The following is a 23,154-nucleotide window of genomic DNA, read 5'->3' on the forward strand; positions in this document are numbered from 1 at the left end:
TGAGAAGCTGAAAGAAAAAACATATGTATGCAAAGGGAGAGAACTAGGGCCCACCAGGAAGTGATCCCCACCTGGAAACTAGCAACATCCCCAGGCTGCTGCCTGAGTGGGGAGAACCAGACCCAGGTCTCTATCCATAACTCAGCATCATTTATGGACTGCAGAAGGAGAGAAACAGGCCTCACCATGAGGTAATGCCCATCTGAAAACCAGTGCCTGCCTGGAAATCAAATCATTTTCATTGCTTTGTTGGGTTGGCCTTTATTTTCTTTTGTTTTGTTTGATTATGTTAAATCTGATGGCGTGAGCAGCTATCTAAAAGATCACAAGACAAAAAAATCACAAGACATATTATGGAAGCCATTTTGCATTTACTATTAGCTTATTTAGAAGTCCTTTATTGTATTCACTATTTTTTATTATTGTTTCTATTCTATTCTGTTTTGTCCAATTTTTACTATATCTGAAGTTATCTGCAACCATTTTGGAACTAATCTTTTTTTTTTTTTGGTCTTTTTCTTTTTTATCGGTACTGGGGATTGAACTCACGACTGCCTGCTTGCAAGGCAGGCGTTTATGCCGCTGAGCTAAATCCCCAGCCCCATCTGCAACCATTTTGAAAACAACAAAAGACATTATGGTAACTATTGTTGATTTCATAAGGTTTTGAAGTCTTTGTCACCTATACAGGTTCATTTTGCTTGACTTTATTATTTTATTTCCCTTGGTTTTAGCCTCTTTAAATAAAGAAAAAAGAAAAAAACATATGTAGATGTGTATGTATGAGTATATAAAATAATAATTAAGATAGTTACAGTAATGGTTTCTCTGAGTTTACTGAAGACAAAGATTTTTTGGACAATTGAATTCAGATGTCTTTTGCAGTGGGTGAATGATTTGGGGATGACAATGAGCAATGTGGGTACTGTCATTGCCCTTGATTGACTTGTTTTGAAATTTTGTTGTGGTTTTGTGTTTTTTCTTGTTTTTTTTTATCCTTGAAATAAAATGAATATGGAAAAAATAATAATAAACCAAGTAGGCCTAAGAGACATCTTATTGAACACACTAACCAAAACAACACAACACATTTTTCTCAAATGCATGCAGACATTAAGATTGACAATGTAGGGGCTGGGGGTTTAGCTCAGTGGCATAAGCGCCTGCCTTACAAGTGTGCGGTCATGAGTTCGATCCGTGGTACCGATAAAAAGGAAAAACACACACACACACACAAAAGATTGACAATGTCATCATGACCAAGTAGGATTCACTCCAGGAACGCAGAGATGGTTTAACACATGCAAATCAATAAATGTAATACATCACATCAACAAAGCCAAAAACAAAAACCACATGGTCATATCAATGGATGCAGAAAAAGCTTTTGATAAAACCCAACACATGTTCATGATAAAAATCTTTCAGAAACTCAGAATACACAGTGTCTACCTCAATCTTATAAAGACCATCTATGACAAACCAACAGCCAACATTTTACTAAATGAACAAAAACTGAAAGCTTTCACATTAAAATCAGGAACAAGACAAGAATGTCCACTATCATCACTCCTATTCAATACAGTTCTGGAAACACTAGCCAGGGCAATCAGACCAGAGAAAGAAATAAAAGAAATAAAGATAGAAAAGGAAAAAGTTAAATTATCACTATTTACAGATGACATGATACTCTATATAGAAGACTCAAAAGACTCCATTAAAAGACTACTAGAAGTAATAAACAAATTCAGCAGTGTAGATGGATACAAAGTCAACACTCAAAAATCAGTAGCATTCCTGTACACAAACAAAAAACTCACTGAGAGAGAAATTATGGAAATATAGCTTTTCACAATAGCATTTAAAAAATGAAATACTCAGAAATCAACCTGACTAAGAATGTAACAGGCTTATATGCTAAAAATTATGCTATGCTAAAAAAAGGAGATTGAAGAGATATTAGAAAATGGAAGGATATTCCTTGCTCTTGGCTAGGAAGAACCAACATTGTGAAAATGGCCATACTTCCAAAACTGTTATACACATTTAATGCAATCCCAGTCAAAATACCTTTAACATACCTCACAGATCTAGAGAAAACACTCCTAAAATTCATTTGGAAATAGAAGAAACCAAGAATAGCAAAGGCATTTCTGGGCAACAAAGACAAGACAGGAGACATCTCAATTCCTGACTTGAAACTATAATACAAAGCCACAATGATAAAATCAGCATGGTACTAGCAAAGAAATAGACCTGAGAATTAAAGGAACAGATCAGAAGATGCAAACAAAACTACTAAGACACTCAGCCACCTGGTATTTGACAAAGGGGCTAAACATGTTCACTGGAAGAAGGATAGCCTCTCTAATAAATGGTACTGGAAAAATTGGCTCTCCACATGCTAAAGAACTACATCCATGCCCATCTCCATATCACCATGCACAAAACTAAAGTATAAATGGATCAAAGACTTAAATATCAAAACAGAAACATTAAGTCTACTGGAAGATAAGGTAGGCAGAAGTCTTGGAGACATAGGAATAGGCAAAGAATTCGTGAACAAAATGCAAACTGCACAGGAAATTCTTCAAAGAATTAACAATGGGATCTCATATTATTGAAAAGTTTCTGCACTTCAAAAGAAATCACCAACAAAGTGAAAAAGAAAACCCACAGAATGAGAAAGAATTTTAGCCAGCAACCTCTCAGACAAGGAAGTTTATATCAAGAACATATAAAGAATTGAAAAACATCAAGCCCCCAAATTCAAAGACCCTCTCCAAAATGGGCATCTGAGATGAACACACAGTTCTCAGGTGAAGATATACAAATGTCAAATAAATACATGATGAAATGTTCACCATCTCTGGTCATTCAAGAAATGAAAATTAAAACAGCATGGAGATTTCATCTCACTCAGAAGAGAATAACTGTCACAAGAAATCAACTGGTAACAAATGTTGGAGAAGCTGCAGGGGGAAAAGGAACACTGCTCCACTGTTGGTGGGAGTATAGACTGGTGCAACCACTATGGAAATCAGTATGGAGAACTGTCAGGAGACTAGGATTGGGAGTTCCATTTAATCCATCTATTCCTCTCCTGGGTATTTTCCCAGAAAAACTAAAAAGGTCATATCACAGTGATATATGTGCACCCATGTTGATAGCAGCACAATTTGTAATAGCTAAATCTTGGAAACAACCAAGATGCCATCAACCGCAGAGTGGATGAAAAAGATGTGGTATTTTTATACAATGAAATGTAATTCAGCTATAAAAAAGGATGACATTGAGGCCTTCATAGGTAAATGGAGACAACTTGAGACTACCCTCATTAGTGAAATAATCGTATTTATAAATATCACATTATGTCTCTAGTGTAAAAAGAAATAAGAACTGTAGGAGTAATAAAACCCAAAATGTGTAACTGCTATTGTAAAAAGAGAAGAATGAAAGTTCTCTAAAGGATATAACTGCATATATGCTTAAGTGTGTAGGACTGATAACCATATTACTGTTTTTGTTGGATCCTTGAACAGAACTGTTTACAATCTTGCTGTTTGAATGTCCACTTTGTATGCTTTACTTTTGTAACTTGAACAATTATTTCTAAGAGGAAAATATGTAATTTATCAACTAGTGATTTCTTACTGTTTATTTTTTTGAAATTATGTATCATTTCTATCCTTTTTCTGTTACACATTTATTTTTTTCTCTTTAAATAAAATTTTAAAAAAGAAAGATTGATGATGTTAGGGTCAAGGGTGTAGCTTGGTGGCCTAAGTGCCTGCTTGGCAAGCACAAGGTTGTGAGTTCGACCCCAGGAACAAAAATAAAAAAATGATTGACAATATTAGGTTTTTTAAAAATGCATCACTAACTTTTAAACACCTAAAATAATACACAGTATCTTCTCCAACCATGGTAGAATGAAATTCGGTATCAGTAAGAAAAAAGACATTAGAAAATTCAAAAATACTTGCAAATTAAGCAACACAATATTCAGCACCCAGTGAGTCAAAGAAGAAATCACAAGGGAAATTTAAAAACATTTTGAGGTAAATACAAAGAAACAAATAGCATATCAAAACTTACAAGATACTTCAGAGAGAAGTATACGGCTGTAATCACCTATATTAAACTAGAAGAAAAAGTTCAGATCAATAAACTAACCTTAAGCTTTAAGGTACTAGGGGAAAAGAAACAAGCTAAACCTAAAGCAGAGGGAAGAAAATGAGACTAAGTACATAGCTACACTACTTTTTGTTTTTTAAAAAAAGGAGATTAAGATAAAAGAGGACATAACAACACAGGTCAGAACAGAACAACTTAAGCAACATAGTGTTTCACCACAAGATAACCCTACATAACCCTACATAGTAGCTACTATAGTATCTCTTTCCTTGAAATATTTGAGTATAACTTCACACGCTATAGTATCAAACATAACAAGGCACTGTAAAACCATTCAAGAGAATGAAAGTATTACAGGGTATTTAGAACCAACTAACAGAAACCATTGTTCGTTTTCTGTTAGCTACACTATTTTTAATAACCAAAATTGGAAATAATCTAAGTGTTCATTATTTAATTACAAAAAGGGATGGAGCATTGATATACACTATAGCATACCTAAACCCTGAAAACCATAAGTTAAATGAAAGAAATCAGAACAAAAAGTGGTACATTATATATAAGTCTCCAAAATAGGCAAATTCATAACGATACAAAGTTGATTCGTAGTTACCAGCAAGAAAAATAGGGGATGGAAAATGACTGTAATGAGTACATGGTTCTTTCTGGAAGTGATAAAAATGTTCCGGATTGAGTGACTTGTGGTTGTACAAGTTTTGAATATCTTAAAAACCAAAGTTTTACACTTTACAAAGGTGAATTTTATGGCATATGATTACATCTCAACAAATGCAAAGGTGTTACTTCCATCTCTCTTCTCCCATCCTACCTAATTATGACTCAGCTAAGTATCACCAAGTACAAACTGTTTGTTGATAATCTTGAATTAGCAATTAACACTAACTGGTTGGGAAGGAAGAGTCATCACTGGCTTATAAGTCATATGACCTAATCTAAATATAGCCAAGGAAGTAAACCAGGAAGGCTTCATGCTTGTCTCCCTAGCACAGTAATCATCAATAAGTCAGGTCATCTGACTTACCGGGTCACCCCTCTGACAAATCTCTGTGTTTCTCTTGCACCCTCTGAATCCTGGAGTGCCTGTTTTCCTTAAGATGGGATTCCTGCCACACTGGCCCAGCAGGGTTACCTGAACTCCCTTCACAGACAGGGAAGTGCTGCCCTTCTCCAGGATTAAAAACTTGAAACAACAGTATTGAGGCAGCCCATAGAAATCAGGAGTGGAACCAAGAGAAGCCCACCTGATGATGACTTGCATTTCATGAAGCACAGCGAAGACTCTCCGTGGATAGATTCTTGGGCTGTGCTAAATGGTATTGGAGTTACTTTTCAAATGTTGTGCCTAAATGACTCAATTTTTAACCCATCTGACCAAAAATCACTCTTACCTTTGCTTCTGGAAATATCAGAAAATTTACGAATAAATGTTCACTTCTGCAGAAGGCCCAACCCCAGACCTGTTTAGAAGAAGCCGAGAACTGAGACTGCTGCACCCGGGAAAGAATTGTATTTCCCCCTTAGTGTTTGTTCTCTCAATGTTTGTGGGTCTCTAAGCCCTCTTTGTTACCTGCCCTGTTCTTAGTACCATCCATGGTGGCTGGCCCATGGTTCTTATTCCGAAAAGCTTTTCTCAATTAAGACATCAAGAAATGAATGGCGTATCTCAGAGGAATTCTAGAAGAATGGTGATAAATGACAGAAAGCCAAGGCTTTCTTATCTCATTCAGGCTGCTATAATAGAATTCCATAGAGCAGGAGGCTTAAAAACAGGAACGTATCTCCCATATTTCTGCAGGGTGGGAGTTAAAGATCAGGATAGTAACACAGTCAAATTTTAGTGAGAACTTTCCTCCAGCCCTATTTCTGCCAACTTTTCCTTGGCAACTTCTCCTGTATTTACACAGGCACTCTTGATCTTTTTATAAGGCACTTATTTATAATCCTCATTTATTAGAGTGGCACTTCCAAGGTCCTATCACTTCACACAGTAGGGAAAAAAATCACCACTAAATCTACAACAGTGTCTTGGGTCAAAAGCTAAGGCTGTGGAAAACAGAAATGGGGATGTGTCTACTACCAGGATCATAGACCAGAGACCAAGTCCATTTTGTATGAGTTCCAGAGTTCCTGAAAACTGTCCACTGGATTCGTGTACGCCCTCCTCCCAGCCTGGCAGTCTCTCAGGCATTGCACACCAGCAAAGCTGGTGAATGAGAGCCAAGTGTTCCACCTGTCTATCACTATCTTCAGCCTTATTACACAGTGTGGTCTGAAGACACTTCCTTCAGCCTTTCTCATCAGTTTCTTCTCCAAAAGAGTAGCCATTTGGTGGGACACCAAGCAATATGAGTGGAGCAGCTCTGAGTCTGAACGGAAACCGAGGAAGGTGCTACCTCCTCATTCCCTCCCCACTTAGCACCCAGGGATGCTGCTTCCTTTGACTCAGGCCAAAACATTAACTCACACATCTCTGGAGAAAGAAGTATGAGATCTCTGTGTTTCTAAGAAGATCACTTTAAAAGTGAAGCAAAAGGGAGGGAGAGAGGGAGAGAGAGAGAAAGAGAAAAAGGGAGGAAAGGAAAAAGGGAGAAAGAGAAGGAAGGGAGCAATAAAAATATTTAACTAAAATATGTAACTAATCATATAAGATTTAATAGTCGTAGGAGAATGACACACCATAAAATATTCCGTTAAAAAAACTTTTATGGATAGTTCTATATATCATTTTACAAACTGCTAAAGCCAGTTTTAAAAGGACCATGAATGTTGATCTTTGTCAGAAAATACAAATAAAAAATATAACAATATAAAGTGCTGTGATTTAAATAAGGTTATTAAATTTTTTGGTGTCCTTGACAGTTATTTTTCATTGCAAATGAAGTAAATATTACATAACAAATAGTAAACTATTCCCTTCGGAAAGGCTTCAGTTTAATTCAGCAGACCATATACAAAAGTTATATACTGTTAGCTCTATTAAATTATTCTATTCACTGAAAGCTAACTCAGCTTTACTTTTCTCTCCCTCTGGAACCCTGTAAGTAGATCCTGGTTTCCACTTCACGCAGTCTCAGCTTTCACCCCCTTCCCATTCCAGGGGCTGAGAGGACAGTCACAGCTTACATTTGCATGTGTCAGGTAGCTTTGGGATCTCTGAAGGGAGCATAGGGTGAAGGCTGTCTTCAAAAGACCAATTCTTCACACCTGTAGATCTCATTCATAGTTGTAATGCAGCATTTGTCCTTGGGGTTTGATTCTACCTAAACGTGTGTGTGTGTGTGTGTGTGTGTGTGTGTGTGTGCACGCACATGTGTATGGACACTGTGTCAGTGTCAGTATCAGTGTCAGTATCAGTGTCAGTGTCAGTGTCTGTGTCTTTATGTCTGTGTGTGTGTTAATGTCTGACTCTCTTTCCTGACAGACCATGAGCTATATGAGTACAAGGAAGAGCCATGTCCATCCAGTAACATCATAGCAAAGAACCTGAATGAAAGAATACAAGTTCTCAGGGAAAAGAAGGGACCCACAGCAGGTCTGAGAGAGATGACAGCAGGCGGGAAAGTGACTTCCGGTTTCCCGCGTGTCAGGCAAGACAGGGAGCACACAGGAAGTCGGTGAATGGATGGCGCTGGCCATGCCCTGGCTGTTACCTCACCTGGGCGTGAAAGCAGCAGCATGCTAAGCCTGTGCATCACTGACCCTACACAGGATAAAAGGGCTCCTGCCCTGGCCTCCTCAGACAGAGCCTCCTCAGCCACAGGCTTCTTCCTCTTGCTGCCTCCTCTGAATCCGGTAAGCGTCCAGCAGGGCACAGATGCCCAGTCAGGAGAGCGTGGGAAGATAAGCACAGACTGCAGAGGGGAAGAGGGAAGCAGAGGTGTCTGCCATGGAGGCAGCAGAGGGTAGAACCTGGAGGGCAGTAGGAGGCAGGGGATGGGGACAGGGGGCAGGGAAGCTCTGTGGGATGCTTGAGTCCTTGCTGTCAGCGCCCCCTAGCTCCTTCCTGAGAGACACACAGGGGCCCAGAGAGCTCTGCAGGAGCTACTCTCTAATGCAAGGGATTCACTTCACTGTTTCTGTGAATACAGAGGACTCCAAGTCCAGTTAGAACAGTCACCTGCTCTTCCAAAGTAAAGTGGAAGGAAATGTTTCCATTCAGTTTAAAGGGATATACATTTTCCTTTTTCCTCAGGAAGCAGCTAGAGTTGGGGGCAAGGATTTTATAAAATGATCCCAGAGATACCATTGGCCTAAAACTTTTTCAATGAGCTTTTTCCTTGCTCTCTCCAGGTTCCCCGACTGCACCAAGATGTCCTGCCAGCAGAACCAGCAGCAGTGCCAACCCCCTCCCAAGTGCCCCTCCCCCAAATGCCCCAAGAAGAGCCCAGCACAGTGTCTGCCTGCTGCCTCCTCCTGCTCTGCTCCCTGCTCTGGGGGCTGCGGTGGCCTCAGCTCCAGCTCTGAGGGAGGCTGCTGCCTGAGCCACCACAGGCGCCGCAGGTCCCACAGGTGCAGGCTGTGGAGTTCAGACTCCTGTGATGGTGACAGTGGTCGGCAGTCTGGGGGCTCTGGCTGTGGCCACAGCTCTGGGGCCTGCTGCTGACCTGGATCTTGATGATGCGCACATTTCAGAGAAAACAGGAATTCTAGGAGCCAATGAGAAGCCTCACCTTCATGCACGCTTTCCAAAGGCCTCCTTTCCAGATACCTTGCTCTGGCTCTCACAGGCTGGGCAGGGAGTTTCCATCCAGGATCCAAGCTCTCCCAGAAGCCTGTTCCCTTCTGATGTCACCAGCTCACAGTACCCACACCAGCTGAGAGTGCAGTAGCACCTGCCCCTGATCCTATCTAAAAATAAAGTTTCTCGTTCTGTTACCACTGGAAATTTTACTTGTCATTCATTCTGTCTCTGTGCTCAGTTCTTTGGCCAGCACAACCGAGTTCGAGGGGCAGATTCTGAGTCATGCAACAAAAAATAAAACGGAAAATCATTTTCCCTCCATTTATAGAGGGAAAATGATTTTCTGTTTTATTTTTTGTTGCATGACTACAAAGAGTTTTATGCTGGAATTAGAACCAGAAAAGTGTGCAGGTTGTTGGTTTGACTATTCATGAAAACTGAGATACTGATATAGCCCCAATTTTCAGTATGTCACATTGGAACGTTTTCAATAAGTTCTTTAGAGGGTTGTAATTAAGAGCAGAGTGTCCCAAAGAAAAGAAACAGAAATTGGGCAAAATAGAAGCGGAATGAAAAGGTAAAGGAAGAGAAAAGATGGAGGAAGCCTCAGTGAGAAAGTTTCATTTGCTCACTCTATGAAGATCCAGAGACAGACAAAAACAGAGACTTGTTTATGTGAATGAAGTCAAGGAGCAGAGATGTGGCTGGGAGTTTAGTAAAAAAGATGATGGGAGGGGGCTGGGGATTTAGCTCAGCGGCATAAGCGCCTGCCTTGCAAGCAGGCAGTCGTGAGTTCGATCCCCGGTACCCATAAAAAAGACAAAAAAAAAAAAAAAAAAAAAGATGATGGGAGCTGTGCAACATAAGAATTTTATTGGGAAAAATGGAAAAGTGTTGCAGGAGTTTAACAGATATAATCTAAAAAGTAAATATTCATTAATTTTGAATCTCTCTACTATCCTGATTCCAATACATGAGAGGTTGCAAGCTCAGTACAGTGGCAGTTTCTGAGCTCAAATGTGAAATCTTGGTGCTCCTGAGGCTGAATAATGTTTCTAAATGTGAACCAAGAGCAAAGGTCACTTCGACTGCCAGGAAGCATTTGAAATACCACAGAACTCCAGCTATATTCAAACTGTAAATGTTAAGAAAAATTAATATTATGAACCATGTAAAACAGGCAGAAAGGGAAAAAAACTATGGATAACCTTATGCAGTCAATGAATTCTAAAATAATTTCATGACACCCTACACAGCAATTCTTCAAACTACAGGGATTGGAAGGAGCCCCCAAGAAGCTTAGCGCCAAACATGTACCAACTGGGTCTAAAACACTAAGACATAAGCTGCAGCTGCAGCTTTAAACTTCAGGTCATGTTCAGTTTGAAGCACCAAGAGACAGAAACTAGCCGAGTGGGCACACAGCAGCGAGCAGCCAGCTCCTGAAGAAAGGCCACACACATATGAGAAGGCCTGCCAGGCTTCCCACACTGGATGCAGAGAACAGCGCACAGGCCTCTCAGCTCTGTGCAGACCTGCAAACAGTGTACCGCCGGCTGGACCAGACTGGACGACAGGAATTTGCCATCTGATGGGAGCTGTAAAACTCAGCTCAGAGGCCCAAAGGACCTCCAAGCACCACCACTCTGAATCTAATCTCAGTGAAGAGAAAAGGGATCAGGGTCAAACAATTGCATACCCAACTGGGACACCAAGCAAATCTTGGAAACCTAGAGCAGACAAAAATGGAGCCCTCAGTGAAGAAAAAAAAAGACCCAAACACCCCCTACCCTAACCTTATCAAAGTGACATGAAATCTTGAGCCCTTGACCCATTTATGTCCTCCACACATTTAGCTGGGCATCCATTATGCACTCAGTCCTAGGCACTAGTGCCACAGCAATGAATCAGAGAGACTAAATTTCTTTTCTTGGGAACTTAACATTCAAAATTTGTCCCAGGGAGATAGTTAGTGGTTTTCCATCCAGCACAGAGGGTGAAGCAACATGGTTTTTTCCTCAGGCCGCCACTCATGTTTTGGAGGCGCAGGAACAATGGTGTTCACTTCATAAACGTAATAAACTCAGGGAAGACTCCCCCACCCCAGCTTGAGTGAAAAAGTGAGGATTTGAAATAAAGGTACTGATGGTCACAATAAAGACAGGCATTGGCTAGTTCCATCCCAGAAGACAACAGCAAAATAAGGAGAGGAATAAAGCATGAATACTGATGAGACCAAGACCCTGTTAAGAAGGTGTCTATCCTGATCCTGGGGCCTCCTCCTGTTCCCTCCCATGTGAGAGTTCCATAGCCCCCATGAAATTTCACCTAGTCACTTTTTTTCTGCCTGTGAATATTCTTTATTTTGGCTACACTATAGGTCTTTTTGTAACAGGATAGCAAGACATATAATTTTCATCAATTTTTTGAAAAGCTTAATGGATATTTGTGATTTGAAAAATTTGTCCCATTCTTAAAAGTGACATTTTAGAGGGCAGAGTACCTATAATGCCAAAATCACATGTTGTGGAAAAACACTACACCGTTTACATAATTTCCAAACTTTTGGCAATCACCGCCAAGCTTCACCATCATAAACTTCATCACCACCACACCCATGAATATTATTCGTAGCTCACTAACCTCCTTTCACCTCCACAGCCAAGTTGAATCACTCCTTCCTTTAAACTGTTCCTGGAGATTGTAGAATAAATATCAAAATCACTAAGATAAGTTTTTTTTTAATTTTCAAGCTAGTTTCTACAGATTTCTTATCTCTGTGAAATCTTTATTTTATTGTGCTTCTATTATTTTATAAATTGTTTTCTCTCCAGCCATTGATATTACTCAGGGAAGCAGGCTTCAAGCTCAGGAAAGCTTGATTTCAATATCATCCCTCCTTTCAACCCAAGTGACAGCAGGTGGCAATATCTGGACACACCCTCTGCTACAGAGTCACTTTGGGAAAGGGAGAATAACAGCCAACAGCTCTGGCATCGGAAATGAGAACTTGCCACATACCTGTATTGCACTGTAGCATTTAGCTTGTTGAATCATGCTTATTTTATTAGGTATCTGTCTGCCCCCCTACACTGTGACCCACTACAGAAAAGAGAACAAATCTAAGTTCCCCGGGTGCAGCACAATGCCTGTTGTGCTATTTCAGTGCAAAGTATGTTGTTTGAATATAGTAAAAGGATGATTGAATGAGTGAGAAAAGTTTAAGTGGAAGGCCCATAAGAAGGCTGATTCAAAGGTACTTGGAGATCTGTCACTTTCGTCCTGGGAAAACTCTTGGCATTAGGCCAGGAAGACATGGAGTATCTAGTTTACAATGAACTCTCCTGCTCAGCACAATTCTAAAGAAGTAACAATAGGCAGTAAGGAAGCAGGCATAGAGGTAGCAAAGAGGGAAGAGAAGCAGGAAAGAAGGGAAGAAGGAAGGAAGGAAGGAGGGAAGGAAGGAGGGAAGGAAGGAAGGAGGGAAGGAAGGAAGGAAGGAAGGAAGGAAGGAAGGAAGGACCGAAGGAAGGAAACTAAGAGATGAAGGACCTGCACAAATTTCAAAGCCAAGCATTTGGAGATCACCAGGATATCTTCCATCAGAATCACTTTATCTCCCTTTTCACTTTCCTCCCAAACACCATGATACTGAAGTCCCCAGTGAGTGGCAAGGAAGGATTCACACCATGTGGTACTCGTCTCCGTAGGCACATGAGAATGACCCCTGTGTCACTGCCCCTCCTGATCAGGGTCCAAGTATTGGTGCTCGTGTTTTCCATGTCTCCAACTGTCTCTCCCTGACCACATGGAATTTGATCTGCTTGGCTAAATCTCATCCTACTCAAGTTTCAAATACTCATCAATCCTTTTGTTTTAAAAGCTTAGGCCCCACTTGCTACGTGTTGTGAAGATTCTAGCTCCGACTGCTGTTTCTTTTGAAAAACATTTATGCAAGTCTAGTTACTTTACTACTATAAAGAAATGGAAACTAATCTCCAAAATTAATGTGAAAACCACACGGAAAATTCATTCATTTTATACCAATGATCATATCCAAACATAACCTATTAAATGAGATGCAGTCCACATCACCACCCACCTCACAAGCAGCAACCCACTCAGCAGAAATATTCGCATGAAACCCTACAACCGTCTTCCACAATTGCACAACTTCCTGAGCAAATCTAATCAGATGGGCCCTTCATCCTTATGCATTTTTATGGCCTTCAAACGAAGAGTGTGCATCCTCTGAGAGCTTGATAGAAACACTGTGCCTTTCACAATACTCTAACTGTAACTTTTGTTGCTACCATTATAATTGCCTTCTCTACATTAACCTTTCAATCTGGCATTCATCTGAACCCTCTCCTGCCCAGGAGGCCCATGCTGCCTCCTGGACGCCACTAATGCTCCTTAGGAACCCTATCTCCCCTGACTTCTCCCTTCCATTCATTTCCATGTGCACTCACTCTGGAAGTCCTTGATCAGGCATCACCAGCCCCTCAAGCAAAAGCTGATCATGTCTGAGTGCCCAATTTTTCTAAAGGGACATGCTGATAACAAACAAGCTGACAGCCAAAGAACAACAGATTTTGTGCTTAGACACTTTCATTAGCATATTTATCACATGGGGCATATTGTTTATTCACATGCCTTTCTAGGATTGAGTTAATCATCCTGTGTCAGAGCCAAATTTGTATTCCACTGACAAAGGTGGGACAGGGGCAGGATCTCTGTGAACAAGTATGTAAGTAGCCTAAATAGCTAAAAAATAAGTAAGAAACAGGGCTCCCTGGCTTTTGTTGTCTCATGCAATGTCTTGTGCCGGGAAGATGATGAAGACATGAAGCCAGGCTGAGGGAGTTTGATGCTGTCACCTTATCCTAGCAACCTGCTCCTTCTGAGGACCACAGTCTGCAAGCCCTGATTGGGTTCCTCAGTCCACAGATTCTTCAGAGTCAACTTTCTCTAGTTTCTATAAAATCAAACTGAGCTGTGAGAATTAGAAAGACAAGGTCAGCCCTCTGTCAGAGGAGAGAGAAGCAAACAGTCTGGGGCAGAAAAGGCAAAAAAAGAAATAGTCAATGAATTTGCACTGTTTCTGAGGTTCTGTGACTGCAGAGACCATGCGTTCTCCACACACACTCATCCTCTTCCTATGTGTGTTCTGCTTGAGAGACTATTCAGCCAGACAGCCTTGAGGAGGCTTTACTTCTCCTGTGATCACACGGAGATAAAATACATTGGGAGCCAAATTAGAAAATTTCACTATTCTTTAATAGCAGAGACCGGAGGGAAAAGAGCAAGTTAAACTAACTGCTGATAAACTAACTTCAAAACGGTTTTCATTTCATTCATACATTTTTTAGTTCAGAAGTAGAAAATGGCTTCTTAAAGAAATCCGTCTGAGAAGAGACACTCACTGACCAGAGGCTTCTGCGTTATCAAGCTTGTCTGATTCTCTCTGAAGTCTCTGACCTCTACAGGGATTCCCTGCCAGCAAAACCAGCAGCAATAGTGGTACACAAGTATCTCAATAAAACCTACCTCAGTATCCACCACACATTCATTCCCAGCTCCAGGGACCACAGCAGCTGGGGGCAGGTGATAACTGCTACTTGAGGGTCCATCTTTTCAGAGCATCCCAGAGTCCTGGCGGATGTAGTTGTGAGCTACCTGGGCTCCAGGTGCTGCCATGGCTCTGGAGACTGCTGTTGATCTGGCCAGTGAGATTGAGATGAGCAGTTTTAGAGAAATCAGAAACTCAAAACCCAAGGATTAACCTCGTTCTGAAGTATCCTCCCAGCTTCCCTACTGGTTTATCCTCAGCCGTACCCCAGGATGTCCACAGCTGCCCCTTAACAGGACTTTTGTCAGTGCTTGGCAACAATGAAGTCTGAATGTGAAAAATAAAGCTGCTTCTTTCCATTTCGCTTTGACTTTGTTCTTCCCAAGGCTGCTCCATTAAGCTCTTTTTCTTGCTGCACAGGACTGATAAATAGCAGACCACACTCCACTCCATCGTAGGAAGAATGTAAGGGGTGTCATGCTGGGGCTGGAAAGAGTCTGTAGTAGAATATATAGTTACAGGGGAACATTCACCTTATTTCCACTAGTAAGAAATGAGGGTTGCGTAGGTGGGAACGGGCCGTGTGAACCTGAATAGATGACTTGTAGAAGGAGAGAAATGGGGAGAAAATGATTGCAAGAGCGAACACTGAGAGGAATTTGCGGGAAAGAGAAAAGAAAAATTCGATCATTGCTATGGTTACAACTTGGGTACATCCATAAATTCAAAGATTTCCCTGCAACTTACTGAATACCATCAGCCTGACCTACATTAACAGTTTAATCCTCACTCTGCACCGCTATGCTTGATGTGCATCAAAATTTTTGGTTTTCATTTTAACTACCAAGTTTTAGCATACCAGAGTATGGAATAAACGGCCAGTCAAAATTCAACCCAGAATATTTATCAGGAAAATACATAGATCAAAAGACATCAGGTAGATTGCTAAGTAGATAGATATTGAGACTCCAGTTTGAGGCCACATATAAAGAGAAAGTGTTGTGTATGATAGCATATGAATGAATTACATTACAAAAGATTTTTGAAACTTTTGGAAAATAGCAAACTGCATTGGGGAGGCTCCTGGCTGGTAGCCAGCTCAAGTCCTGAGGCAGCAGCCAACTCCGCCCCACTGTGGAATCCAGCCACCAGCTCAGGTCCAGGAGGCCTCAGCCAAGAAGGCTTGCTAAGCTATGCCATAAAAAACACAAGCTCTGAAATAAACAGTTTTAAAATGGATGTAAACACAAGCCTTAGTTTGCATTTCCCTCATCTGCACTCTAAGTTTTTTTCAAGATGTGCTAGAAGCAAAAGTAAGGTAGTATTAAGCCAGTGCCAAGTGTCTCCCCAGTGCCTTCTCCATGTCTTGCTCAGTGCTTGCTGCAGTCACTTCCTGTGGAGCCTCAGCTCCGGGGAAGGTTTCTCCCTGCACAGTCACAGACTTTTCATATTTCATTGGGTAAAACACTGTAGCTAGGCCTGCTGCCACTCCAGTGGTAATCAGTGTCCAGAAAACCACACAGAAGCAACACTGGGTGATCCAAGAGCCAAGCAGACCCACTAGGGTATTGCTACTTATCCTGAAAATCACATAGGTACTACATTCAATGGCACTGGGTTCTTTCAATGCCACACTGTAACTGCTTATCCCATAATGATGACCCTGGATGCACTCAGGCCCTCTGGAGGTGATACCTTCCTCAAAGCCATAGTGTATTTCTGAAACACTGAATATCAGTCACTAAAGTGACCCACCTGCCCATATACACAGCACAGATCTTTTGTATGTTTAATGTGTCAACACCTCTCTTCACATGCAGGCTAGACAGGAAGTTTTAAGAAAATATGATACATAAGAATTACAGGTCAGAATTGGATAAAGGGATAGAAAGTGTTGAAACCAATAACTTGGCTGATAGTTTACTGCCTCCCAGAGAGTTTTTTGTTTTCCCGTCTTTCCTGTGGTTTACAGGTGAGTAGCACAGAAATATTCCCGCCATTCTACACTCACCTTCCCCTCCTCTGCCTTTTGAACTTCTAAGTTGCTCCTATGCCTGGAGACTCCCACCCTGACCTTCATGACCTTGTCATGTCTCTGACTCACAGGAACTTCTCAGTTCCTACTTCCCAGCCACCATGCATTATGACACTTTCACTCGACTTTTCTGAATCTGCTCTAGCCTGTCCTTTGTGACACGGAGTCATGGAATACACTGACTTGAACTAATACTAGCTAGAAAAGGCAGAAATTCTACAAAATGTCCCTCTTGTAAAAAAAGATCTGCTTAGAGTCGTTTAGCCCATGCATTAAATGTTCCAAACTCAGTGTGATAAAACAAGAGCCAATTGCTGTTGTTGTTGTTGTTGCTGTTGCTGTTGTTTCCTAGTCATTGTTTTCTCCACTGTTATATTGACTGAAAGCCAGTATTTGAAGGAAATTCAACTTTTTTCAGTTAGTTTCATGGATAATTAAGTCTAGAGCAACCAAATTTAACTTTGTTCCAAATCCTCAAACTCAAATCCTCCCTTTCCTGAGCACTGCCCATGGATCCTCAAAGGAACTAAAATTAGGAGAGGCAATTGATTTTTTCACTCCTTCTCCCTCTCGTCTCTTCCTCCTCCTCCTATTCGTCTTCTTCATCTTCCTCCTCCTCATCTTCCCACATTTCTTCTGAGTACCCTTTCTCCTCCACTGTACTGGGAGATGGGAAATGGAAGGGGAAATGTATTTCATATTTTACTATACCACTAGCTTCCTCTGCGGTTGGCTTGCTTGCTTCCTCTGTATGGCAGGCTCCACATGAGGGCCATGTTACAGGGTGCTTTAATTAGTCATTTTAGGGAATCTGGTACAATTCCTAGACATAGGATGCGCAGTACAACCTGAGCTCTTCCTAAGCCCATATCTTCATTGCCACAAGCCACAACTACTTGATGCTGAAACCACTGTACCAACCAGACCACCATCCGAAGCACAACACTAGCAATACTGTAAGCTGATCTTCCTTCCCAGATATCCTCTGCTGCCTTATATTAAAACTCTGTCCTATCTCTTTGGTTTGTTGTCTTCTTTCAACAACAGGATCAGAGAGCACATCAGCAAGTATGTTATCAAAGCAGACATTCAGTCAGGTGTGGAGATGAATATCTATACCACTTATAATTCCTGCACTCTGGGAGGATGAGGCAGGAAGATCACAAATTTAAGCCCACACTGGGCAACTTAGTGACACTCAGTTTCAAAATAAAAACTAAGGGCCAGGTATGGTGGCCTGGTCTGGTGACCCATGACTGTAATCCCTCAGTAAGCTGAGGCAGGAGGTTCTCATAAATTCAAGGTCAGCTTGGAATACAGAGTAAACTCAAGGTCATCGTGAACTACACAGCAAGACTTTGTCGCAAAGAAAAACTAATGAGGGGAGGATATGCTATGAATGTATCTCAGTCTGAAGGCCCTGGGTTTAATCTATGGAATCAAAAAATAAATGAATACACCGGTATCTCTTTCTTTTAGGGACCTTAGACAATTTATACCTATAAATTGTCACTGTGAATCTTGCCTTAAATTGATTTTGTGGTAGGAGGATAACTACCTCCTCTCTCCTACACAAAACAGAGGAGAAACCACAGTACTCTCCTCTAAGACATTAACTCCCTATCTAAAAAGCCCTCTTCAGAATTCAACCTTCTTAATATCTAGTTAGATGAATAAAGAGAACTTCACTGTTCTGTAGCAAGTGCTACAGAGATGTTCTTTGGCTTCCTCTAGGCTTACTTTAAGAGAATAAGTGGTAACTCTTATTTTTAGTTTCAGCCAATATCCAACACTGAAAAAAATTCTGTTGCAACCCACTCTTACATACTTAAAGCACTCATGCATTCTCACGTGTTAGGGAGGAGTATATACCTCAAAATACTAAAATTTAATCTCAGGAGGAAATTAGAATCTATATACATACCTAGGTGGATTCCTCCAAATTGCCATTGAAGGTACGTGGCACTGTCTGTCTACTTCCCCCTCTTTTCTTAAGCAGTGTCTCAGCTGCTTGTCACAGAATGTAATTGTTACAGATATGGGAGGGACAGAACTGGAAAGGCACTTTGAACTGTATGCAAAGGGAGAAGAACTTTGTGCTTGTTGATTCATCCTAGATTTCTGACATGTGCTCCAAGGAACTAAACCTGAGATCCAGCACTGCTTGTTTTCTCATCACCAATTAGAATGACTAACTCATGAGATTCTTCGAGCCTTCATCCGTCTATATTTCCTCAATGTTGTGAAACCATAGAAGCCAGGGTTTCTCAGTATGAGACTCCTGAAACTGACTCTCTCGTGCTTTGGGATAAGTGAGGAGACCATCACTTTGTAGATACTGTCTGTCTTCACATGGTGCCTGCAGAATACCTTGTTTCCTGAGGGAAAGGAATGAGAGACAGGAGCAGTTCATCAAGGTGAAGGTGGGATTGATGAGCTCCCTCTCCTCATCATATGAGAAAACTTCTAAGACAGGCAGTCAGGGAAGGGGCTAGAGGAAAGCTTTACAGACATCCCCTTGTGTTTCATAAAAGAGATGGAGGAGAGAAAAGAAATGAGGGAAAGGAGATGGGAAAAGGAATGAAGATATGTGTATCAGCTCTACCCAAGGAATATAAACATTATGCGCTGCAAACACATATCAATAAAAGAGAAAAAAATGAAACAAAAGAGATAAAACTAGTCGTTTAAAGCAGCAGCAAAGAGATTTTGATCCTTGGAAACTTTCCCAAAATGTGATGTGTGTCCCTTTGTCAAGTGTTGCTTCCTCTTCCCAGCTCCTGCTGCTCCTATGGGGAGGCACATGTGAGACAAGGCTTCCTTCTAATGACCTCAAGAAACAAAGCTCACTTCCCCAGTGTCCAGACTCCCATATATATTTTACATGCCCCGAGCCACTTGGAACTCCTTTGAGTATCCTTTATCCCTGATATAATCAATTTTTCTACATTTGTTCCATTTTCTAGCCTGTTAACTCAGAATAGAAATACTGAGACTCTGCTAACTGCTGCATCCCTACTCCTGGCCATGACACCTGACACAAAATCTTTGCTAAGAAAAGAGGAGTGGCCCTAGAGTGCTAGCAGCAGCTGGTGTGGCTTTACTAGCTAGGATGATGGTCTTCTGATGTTGAGTATAAACAGTTTCACAAAATTCCAAAATCAGACCAGATAACTTTGTGATTCTGAGGGAACAAGACAAAAACAAAACTGCTCTAAGTATCAACAATATAAGATCATTGTCCAAACAACAAAAATGACCAAACTGTCCCCTTTTCTTAGCTACTACTAGAGACTTCTACTTGTTCACCAATGACAGCTTTAGCCTTATCTCATTGCCTCTGCTCTCTAGTTAAAAAGTATTAAGATCCTCTATCAGAAAAGCCTTGTCTCTGCTTTCTGACCTCTCCCAACCAGAGCAGAACATCAGTTCCCCAAGTCTTCCTCCAAATTCACCAACACAAGCCTACACATCCCAGACAGTGAGCCATCTGTACAAATACAACAAACCCAGCAACATAATTGCTCTACAACAAAAGTTTTCCTCATGCTCTCTGGATGGGAACTATTCATGTTGTTCAATAAGTTTGCTAAATGACGTAATATGAAATGAATGACTTATGTGGAAGATAACTCACTGGGGAGAATTGCTACTGGTGGCAGAAGAAGGAGTCCAGGGTAAATATTGAAGGTAGGAGTAAAGACAGAAGGTAGACCTCTGACCAGCGCCCCAACAAGGGACCAGGATAGAACCTTTCGAAGGCCCAGCATTCCAAAGTAGCATGTTTTCATTAGATTTGTCTTCTGCCCATCTTGCCTTCTCTGGCCTCCATCAGTAGAAAAACTGGAGAAAACTGTGATGTGCTTTTCAATGCCTTGTGTCCTTTGTCATTTTCATCATCCAGGCTGGTATAAAAATGGACCTTCTTCACCTACCATGAATTATTTCTTCCAACATACTAGCAGTGGTAGAACTTAAACAATGTGAAATAAATCCACATCCAACATAGTTCTGAAATTAAGCTTTAAAATATATTCCTAACAAGAGGTTCTTGGAGACTAAAGAATATCAGAGAAGAGAGCCAATACCAACTCTAACCCTTTCCCTTCATTTCATGCCAATCCATATTCTTTAAGAGCAATGCCAGTCATTCACTCTTGGGTGACTCAAACCAAAATCTTGGAACTGCCATACCTTAAAGTGTGCAAGTTGAAGACTATGTACACTTTTTCGAAATTTTGCATCCAAAGGTCACAAACTATAAAGTACAGAGAATACATGCATGAACTACAGAATGCTTCATTGAAAAACTATAATTTAATATAAATCTGAATAAAGTTCTAATTCTGACTGTAACTTTGTTGGAAACAAAGAGCAAAATGCCTCTGTTGTGATACTGATAGAATTCACTGAGAATTTCATCTCCAGTAGCAGGCAGAAAATAAATTAAGGCTTCCCCAAAGTCATTCTACAGAAATCTTAGCAATTATCAGATTTGTTTCCTTGGGATCCACATATCACCACCTTCATAAACAACAAAATAAATCACCTTCACGACTCCCGTCAATTCTCTTAAATACTCCATGCTCCAATATCATAAATCTTTCAGGAGGATAAATATGGACAAATTGAGCTTTTTCATATTAAGCATGATTCTTGTAATCTCAGCTCTCATAGGTTCTTTCACAATTTTTTCTACTCATACACATAATCCTAGTTCGATTTTAGTTCTCTGAGGGTCTCCACCCACCTCAGATAAGGCATGATTCCATCCATTACCTATTACATTCATCCCTGGGGCTCAGTGGTCTCAGATCACCCAACATCCTCAAGAGTTAGTATCTGACTAGATTTAAAAATCTCGTTCTCTTTGAGAACCTGCATAGCAATAGATGTATTTGGAGACAGTAATATCACAGGTGAATCACTCAGCATCAGACATATATGTTTATTTCTTTGTTATTACAGTCAAACTTGAAATACTCAAGCAGGAAATGTGTCACATCCATCTCTATATTACATTGCCCCTCCCTAAAAGACACTGTTTAAATTATCTCATCTGAGAAGTTTACATGAAAAGAAAGAAATGTCAGATTTTCATCATATCTGGAAAGTAATCAATGAAGATTTACTGATTCTCTCATGCCAGTTGTCATGGCAAGCATGAGGAAGAGGTTGGAGACTTGGGATGGGACTGCTGGGCTCGGTCACTTCCGCTGGGCGTGAAAGCAGCAGCATGCTAAGCCTGTGCATCACTGACCCTACACAGGATAAAAGGGCTCCTGCCCTGGCCTCCTCAGACAGAGCCTCCTCAGCCACAGGCTTCTTCCTCTTGCTGCCTCCTCTGAATCTGGTAAGCATCCAGCAGGGCACAGATGCCCAGTCAGGAGAGCGTGGGAAGATAAGCACAGACTGCAGAGGGGAAGAGGGAAGCAGAGGTGTCTGCCATGGAGGCAGCAGAGGGTAGAACCTGGAGGGCAGCAGGAGGCAGGGCATGGGGACAGGGGGCAGGGAAGCTCTGTGGGATGCTTGAGTCCTTGCTGTCAGCGCCCCCTAGCTCCTTCCTGAGAGACACACAGGGGCCCAGAGAGCTCTGCAGGAGCTACTCTCCAAAGCTGGGAATTCACTTCACTATTTCTGTGAATACAGAGGACTCCAAGTCCAGTTAGAGCAGTCACCTGCTCTTCCACAGTAAAGTGGAAGGAAATGTATTTCCATTCAATTTAAAGGGACACACATTTTCCTTTTTCCTGGCTAGTCAGGAAACAGCTAGAGTTGGGGGCAAGGATGTTATAAGATCATCCCAGAGACACCATTGGCCTAAAACTTTTTCAATTAGCTTTTTCCTTGCTCTCTCCAGGTTCCCTGACTGCACCAAGATGTCCTGCCAGCAGAACCAGCAGCAGTGCCAACCCCCTCTCAAGTGCCCCTCCCCCAAATGCCCCAAGAAGAGCCCAGCACAGTGTCTGCCTGCTGCCTCCTCCTGCTCTGCTACCTGCTCTGGGGGCTGCGGTGGCCTCAGCTCCAGCTCTGAGGGAGGCTGCTGCCTGAGCCACCACAGGCGCCGCAGGTCCCACAGGTGCAGGCTGCGGAGTTCAGACTCCTGTGATGGTGACAGTGGTCGGCAGTCTGGGGGCTCTGGCTGTGGCCATAGCTCTGGGGGCTGCTGCTGACCTGGATCCAGATGCTGTGAGAAGAGATTTCAGAGGCTACAAGAATCCCCGGAGCCGAGGAACCGCTTCATCTTTATGCATCTTTCCAATGTGTCCTGCCCTGTCTGTTTCAGGTACTGTTGGGGGTTCTCACCCACTGTTCTGAACTACCTGTGCCAACAGCCTCTTCCTTTCTAGTGTAAGCATCTCACAGTTCCACTGAGAATTGTACATTTCCCTGTGCCTCACTGTGTAAAAAATTAAAAGCTCATTGCTGCCTTACCATTGGTGTCTTGACTGACTCTCCCTACGTCACGGGACTGGGTCTTTCCCCTGCCCCTCAGATCCAGTGCTGCCACAAGGAAGCTACAGAATCATAGCTCTAGACAAGAAAAAAAATCAGAAACCTGTTAGTTCTTTTCCTGCTGAATTTGCAAAGTGTCGGGGACAGGAGAGGGATTGGACTGTGTCAGAATGAATGGCTTTTCCAAGGAAATGTGGCCTGCGTGTTCATCTCAGAGTGGACTCTGCAGGTTCCTGTCCTTACTCTTTGACA

General features: G+C 41.7%; 2 protein-coding genes across 2 annotated transcripts; both read left to right on the forward strand.

Moving 5' to 3' along the window:
* The first annotated feature begins 7,755 nt into the window (after positions 1 to 7,755).
* Positions 7,756 to 9,036, forward strand: LOC101789200 (late cornified envelope protein 3A-like). The gene is made up of 2 exons (XM_013142779.2): positions 7,756 to 7,950; positions 8,449 to 9,036. The coding sequence occupies exon 2, from the start codon at positions 8,468 to 8,470 to the stop codon at positions 8,759 to 8,761; it is 294 nt and encodes a 97-aa protein (XP_012998233.1). The 5' UTR covers positions 7,756 to 7,950; positions 8,449 to 8,467; the 3' UTR covers positions 8,762 to 9,036.
* Positions 9,037 to 21,698: 12,662 nt separating this feature from the next.
* LOC101789227 (late cornified envelope protein 3A-like) lies at positions 21,699 to 22,880 on the forward strand. The gene is made up of 2 exons (XM_005007799.3): positions 21,699 to 21,799; positions 22,307 to 22,880. Exon 2 carries the CDS (start codon positions 22,326 to 22,328, stop codon positions 22,617 to 22,619), a length of 294 nt encoding a protein of 97 aa, XP_005007856.1. The 5' UTR covers positions 21,699 to 21,799; positions 22,307 to 22,325; the 3' UTR covers positions 22,620 to 22,880.
* Positions 22,881 to 23,154: the final 274 nt, after the last annotated feature.

The sequence above is a fragment of the Cavia porcellus genome, unplaced genomic scaffold (genome assembly GCF_034190915.1).
Source record: "Cavia porcellus strain 051 isolate PalLab524CR breed Dunkin Hartley unplaced genomic scaffold, mCavPor4.1 scaffold_1, whole genome shotgun sequence".
Classification (NCBI taxonomy): Eukaryota; Metazoa; Chordata; class Mammalia; order Rodentia; family Caviidae; genus Cavia; species Cavia porcellus.